At 40.2% G+C, this 6,000-nt stretch overlaps 1 protein-coding gene across 7 annotated transcripts in view; it reads left to right on the forward strand.

Moving 5' to 3' along the window:
• MID1 (midline 1) overlaps positions 1-3,586 on the forward strand; it is a 252,247-nt gene extending 248,661 nt beyond the window's left edge. For 6 of the 7 annotated variants that reach the window (XM_074606681.1, XM_074606652.1, XM_074606671.1 and 3 more), the window contains exon 10: positions 245-3,585. In XM_074606681.1, coding sequence (XP_074462782.1) covers positions 245-593 — 349 coding nt within the window. In that variant the 3' untranslated portion in view covers positions 594-3,585. Of the gene's footprint in view, positions 1-244 lie in introns of all 7 variants that reach the window. The other variant, XM_074606691.1, reaches the window with a different exon arrangement.
• Positions 3,587-6,000: the final 2,414 nt, after the last annotated feature.

Raw genomic sequence — 6,000 nt, forward strand, 5'->3', positions numbered from 1 at the left:
CTGTAAAAAAGGTGAGGAACAATAAAGTTTTCCTGACCTCTCAGACCCGAAAAAAGAGAGATGGGGAAAAACATTGATTAAGCCTGTGCAGATATTGTGGTGAAACATCACTTAATTAGAACTTAACCAGCAGAAGTAAGAGGCTAGGGCATTCCAGTGAGTCCTCTGGGCTAACATTGGACTTCACCAAGGGACCAACGTGGCAGGAAGCATTTGTTTCCTTGAGTTGTTTTTTGTTTTGCAGGTATGCCATTGGCATTTCTTACAAATCAGCACCGAAGCACGAGTGGATCGGGAAGAATTCTGCCTCCTGGGTGCTTTGCCGCTGCAATAACACGTGGGTGGTGCGGCACAACAGCAAAGAAATCCCCATCGAACCCGCGCCTCACCTCCGGCGGGTGGGGATTTTGCTGGACTATGACAACGGTTCCCTTGCTTTTTATGATGCTTTGAACTCCCTACACCTTTACACCTTTGACATTACATTTGGGCAGCCGGTGTGCCCCACATTCACTGTGTGGAATAAGTGTTTGACCATTATAACTGGCTTACCTATCCCTGACCACCTAGACTCCTCCGAGCAGCTTGCGTGACTGCTAAAAGCCAAAAGGTAGGACGACGCATCTACCCAGGGCAGCCAGCCCACAGGAGCTTGCCCGGAGCTGGTGGACCATGTGGCATCCCGGCTGTCACTGCCAAATCCGGCCAGAACTGAAAAGGGGAGAACATCTCTTTTCTGTGTACTTTGTATGGAAGGACAAGAAGTGGCTTTAATAATTTCTTAGAACTTTCTTTTGCAGTTGGTTTTGTTTGGTTGGTTTTGTATTTAGTCTCTTACAGGAAGATTTATAAATTATTTATAAAAAAAACAAAACAAAACAAAACAAAGAGAGAGAAGGGAAAGCATGGTTTGGACACCTGGAAAAGGACTTATTTGTTTTGCACATTGATGGTCCTATTAACTAAATTTTCATCAGCCCTTTACATCATTTTATTTTACAGAGGATAAAAGCAGGAAATTGGAAGGATGAAAACTGTGCGGTGGACAAGTCAGTGTACAGCAGGTTTTATTCATGCCAATATTAGCACTCTCATTACCAGTCTTGTTGAGTGCAAGATCTCCTAATTTCTACTTTCCACATGGGAGTGTGCAGACCAAAAAGAACAAAAATAAACAAGCGAGGAAGTGGAGCTAGCCAACAGAGCAAAAGAAGAAATTTTAATTTACCTCTGTTCACAGAGCAGTGCTCTCTCTGTTCATAAAAAACATGTGGAATATCTCCTAGAAATGTGAGTGGAAAAATCATCTAGCGATTTATTTTATTGATGGCAACGTTCCCATCTACCAGTGCTTCGTCGTTAAGAAACATTGTAGAATCACTGAGGATGTGAAAGACTGATACCATCTCTGAAAATCAGCAGCACTGGAGAAGAGCAGCCAATCCAAGGTCTGACTGTAAACTAATTTGATAAAGCACGGCATCATTTAAGGATTGATTGTAATAGAAGATGTCACGGTTCTGATGGTAGACATGTGAATGCTTATTGCTGATTTTGCAAGGTTCAACATAGCAAGCCCAGCCAACAACTCGGAAGTGAGACATGCGCCACTTTACCATGCCTTTTAAATTAAATACAAATGTTTCATTGTCATACACTATGTAGTCTCTATCACAAAGCAAGGAAATCTGTTTTACACGTACTGTACGGGGAAACACTGCAGCCGGGGTTTGCTCATAGTTATCATTGTCCTGGGTTGTTTGGGAAAGCACAGCTCTCGTTGTGAATGAGGAGTAAATAACAAGTGTTCAGTAGGAATCTGCACAGGCAGGCCCTATATTCATCCTGGTGTTGGTGGATGATCTTCAGTGAAGGCAATAGGGTTTGTACCTACTTTATCTCAAAGTTGAATCAGGTGCATTTTTTTCTCTTTTCCTTCTACAGAATAGAAGCCCTTTGTAATTACTACAAAGCTTATGTATAAATGATCATTTTGGGAGATGCTTGAGGCATAGGACAACTTTAAAGGAATGGTTTTCCTACAGTGTTTTGTTGTTACTATGCAAGGAGTGAAAATCTGCCTGCATAGAAAAAGGATGAATGGAATATCAGCTTTAAGAAAAGATTTGCTCAGTAATTTATAACCATGCTTTAGGTGTCTTTTCAAAAGGATGCCTTAATGCACTTTGTTCACTAACGGGTGCCAAATGGAAGATGGTCCCGAGCTCAGCTTCAGATTTTTTAAATACTGATTCTCCAGGTACAAAGCCGTACTACAGTTTGCCTTATGATGATGTAGAAAACTTATGAGCAAGATGAGGAATACATTCATGCCTATTTGGGTTTTTCCTTTTTTTAATAGGAAATAAACACCTATCCATGTTCCTTTGATTTCTCTTTACATGTCATGCTAACTGCTGAATTAAACGGAGAAAAGTCTGGCAGTAAATTGCTGGTATTATGGGTTTTTCAGCTGGGGCGGCATCCTATCGTTCACGGGTAGGAGCCACTGATCTTTCCAGAGTTGATATAAATAAGAGAAAATGTGTACATATAGTGAACTGCAGTGTTTATCATAGTGTCTTTAATAATCAAGAAATGTATGCCCTCAAAAATGAAAATGTAAATTTCCCAAACATTACATTTTATAATTAGAGCACAACGTTACCAACACAATCTGATATACATTGCTCAGATGATCTGGCCTGGGATGTTTGGGAGGTAGCTGAGATGGCATGAAAATTATTATAATGAGTTGACAGGACATGACTGATGCAAAGCAATGATAAAAAGACACAGGAGGAAAGAAGTTTTAGTGTAGGATTATTGCCGAGTTTCTGCCTAAAAGGAAAGGGTGTATTACCAAAGTACGTGTAGCAAGGCTGTGTATCTTCTCTTTTGCCAGAAATATTAGCTCTAGAAGCTGATTTCAGTAGTGGACAAACTGAAAACACTGTTCAGTGTTTGGCTATACAAAGTTGGCAGAGATTGAGCTGGATGGAAGTGATACCATAAATTTGGAAAGATCCCAAATGATCTCACATATTTTCATTGTAAAGATAGACCGTGAGCCTAAAGACAGATCATTGTTTTAGCCAATGGGAAAATAATGGTCTGTTATCTACAGGCCTTGCTGTATCATTTTTATTTTAACACAGAATACTTCATTTGGAGCTAAACCACATTTCTCCAGTGGACTATTAATTCAGTCAGTAGTCTTTGTGCATATATGTTTGTGTATATATGTACACATATGTATGGGTACACACACACCAGTATATGCACAAACATAGTGTGTAATTTATGTATATGCACACATACATATATATACACACAAACTGACAGTAATTAGTCAGGTGTTCCTTTTTTCCTTGTTTCTTGAACAATTTCATATTCTGTATGACTATGAGGAAACAAGTTTGCTATGAATGGTATTCTTCTGGACATTTTTTAACAAACAAAATCTGTTTATTTTACAATACTTGATTCAATGCCTGATTAATCAATAAAAACATCCATTCAAAAATGTAGCTTCTGTGGTCTGTGGCATTTTGCATGGTCCATAGTAATCAATTTAAACCTGTGGGAACGGTAATCCTCATGTAAAAATAAACCATGGTACTTTATTGTAGTGTGCAGTCTTAGATGAGGGGGTTTCCCTGACTTTTGAAAATTTTGTGACTAGGAGTGAGGTAGCATTGTATAACAAAGGCAGATTTTTGAGGAATAGTCTGCTGAGATGCAAGCAATGAATGTAGTAGATCAAGCATGTGTTGGTATGATTGTTTCAAAGGTGCATTTAGAATCCAAGCTGGGATTCAGCAGAGTTAGAGCAAACTATAGCACAGTCTCTTTAGAAGACAGTAGCATCAGCTCAGAGTAGTCAAAGCCTGAGGTAGTGAGTCGGTGGGGTATTTTTTTCTCTTTGAGGCCAGATAAGATTTGCCATGTGTTAGGCTCTCATGTGTTAATGCACGTCTAATGGGGAAAAAATCATTCAGGAATGGGCTGAATGTCATAAATCATTTAGCAGACCCTCTCCAGCCCACAGCGGTTTCCCATTGTTGACTTTCAGAGAGCACCAAAGTTGCTGCGTTTTCTGCCATGAATTTATTCTTTGTCTGTTTTGAGCATCCCATTTCTCAATTGCTCAGCGAAGAGACCCCCACTGAGCAGCGGGTCCCAAGGGTAGGAAGCATAAAAATCCTTCAGGTGTGGGTACACTGTGAAAAGCTGGAAATCTGCAAGTACAGGTGAAAACACATGCACGTTCTTCATTATATTAGCACTAGTAGGTCACTAAACAGCGGTGTGCATCATCTGTTTTAATCACGCATCTTAGTTGCAAAGACTATATTCTTTCCATGTTAGAAAACGCAACAGGACACTATTGACAGCACAAACTAAAGCGTCAGCTCTTTAACCAGTTCATTTTGAGATGGCCAGCATTTATAGCACCATGCAGAACTATTGGCTGTGGGAGATTTCATTAAATTATTATTTGACATCGAATGCAGTATAAGTATTTCCTTCTTAATTATTCGGATAAAGCAGATGTCTAGGAGTTCCCAGATTCTGCTTTTAGTTGCAGCAGCACAAATTCCAGATAAGCCAAAACAAAGTGAGAACTGCTAGTGGCTCTTATCTGTGTCACCAAAATGGAGGCTATTCGTTTTAATTGGAAACGCTGGCTTTATTTCTGGTTTAGGAGTGAAAAAACGTTGAAACCACACAGAAAGTACACACTGAGCCACTTAGTAACTGGCCAGGGCACACTTGGCCTGGAAGGTCATCAGCGGGGCAGCTTTGGGAAGTTGGTGATAAACAAAAAATGTGCACAGATTGCTTGTGTAGTGATGTACTGGCAATTCTCTTGTAACACCATCTCTAATGTGTTTTCACATACTGATCTTTCCAGTAGTGGAAGTGTGTATTCAGATATAGGAATATAGAATGTAGTATTTTCTTGCGTTATTTGGTTGGTTGCCCATTTAGAAATGAGCATGTTCGGCATAGTGTTCTGAACTTCGGCCTTAATCTTTGTCTTCTCCACATGGAGAAAAGCCCTGGTCACTCCCAAGTGCTGATGGTGGATGTTCTAGATTATGCTGAGCTATTCGTTTTTGTTGTGCTTTCTGAAGTGGAAAAAACTCTCTCTTTACCTTTTAACCTTTGATTTAGCAGTTGATTTTCATACCAAAAAAATTAAGAGACTAAAGAGCAATGAAGTTAACAATGCTTCAGTGTGGGTGAGACTCTTAGTTTGGACCAGGAGGCTTAAGGCATCTGCGTGCATAAATCTCTGTGCCAGGATGGACTGATTTGTCATTCATGTGAGAGGTGAACAGTACAGGTGCAAGTATTTTCTTGTGAGTTAAGCTTTTGCATTAACTCCACTGTTGGAGTGGAATATGCTGTTTCTTTAATATATATTCTTAATTGGTTTTCTGATTCAAGTGCAGACCATGTTGCAGACTGCAAGATAATCTTTCATCGTGTTCCTTATTTTGGCAAGCCCTACAGTGTTACGTGCCTCTGAACCCATTAACTGCAACTGTAATGTTTGCAACATCACCTCCAATGTGTGGAATGATGTTAAGCTATTGACAAAGTATTTAACTTTCCCAGGTGGGATTCATCTTGCTTTGAGTAAGGAACACTAACACAAATGGTGATACCTGTTCACGATGAGAGGCTCATATATTTTATGAAGATGATATAGGAAATGTACGGGCTTGAATACCATCAGCATTGAGACAGTTCTGGTTTAGAAGCATGACAATGTATTAGGCAGGCATGAAGTCTACTTTTTTTAGTCTTATTCTCCTACAGTGTGATCAACAGTGTCACTATTACTGCTGCCTGAGAGAGGGACGGAGGTAGCAGAAGAGGGAGTTCTGGAGCAGTGCTGAGGGAGATCATTCGGAGTGGCAGGACAGATGGAAACCTGCCCTGGCGCTGGTGCCCTGGCACTGGTGCCACAGCTCTGCAAAGCAAGTC

This window comes from Larus michahellis, chromosome 1, assembly GCF_964199755.1.
Source record: "Larus michahellis chromosome 1, bLarMic1.1, whole genome shotgun sequence".
In the NCBI taxonomy this organism is placed as follows: domain Eukaryota; kingdom Metazoa; phylum Chordata; class Aves; order Charadriiformes; family Laridae; genus Larus; species Larus michahellis.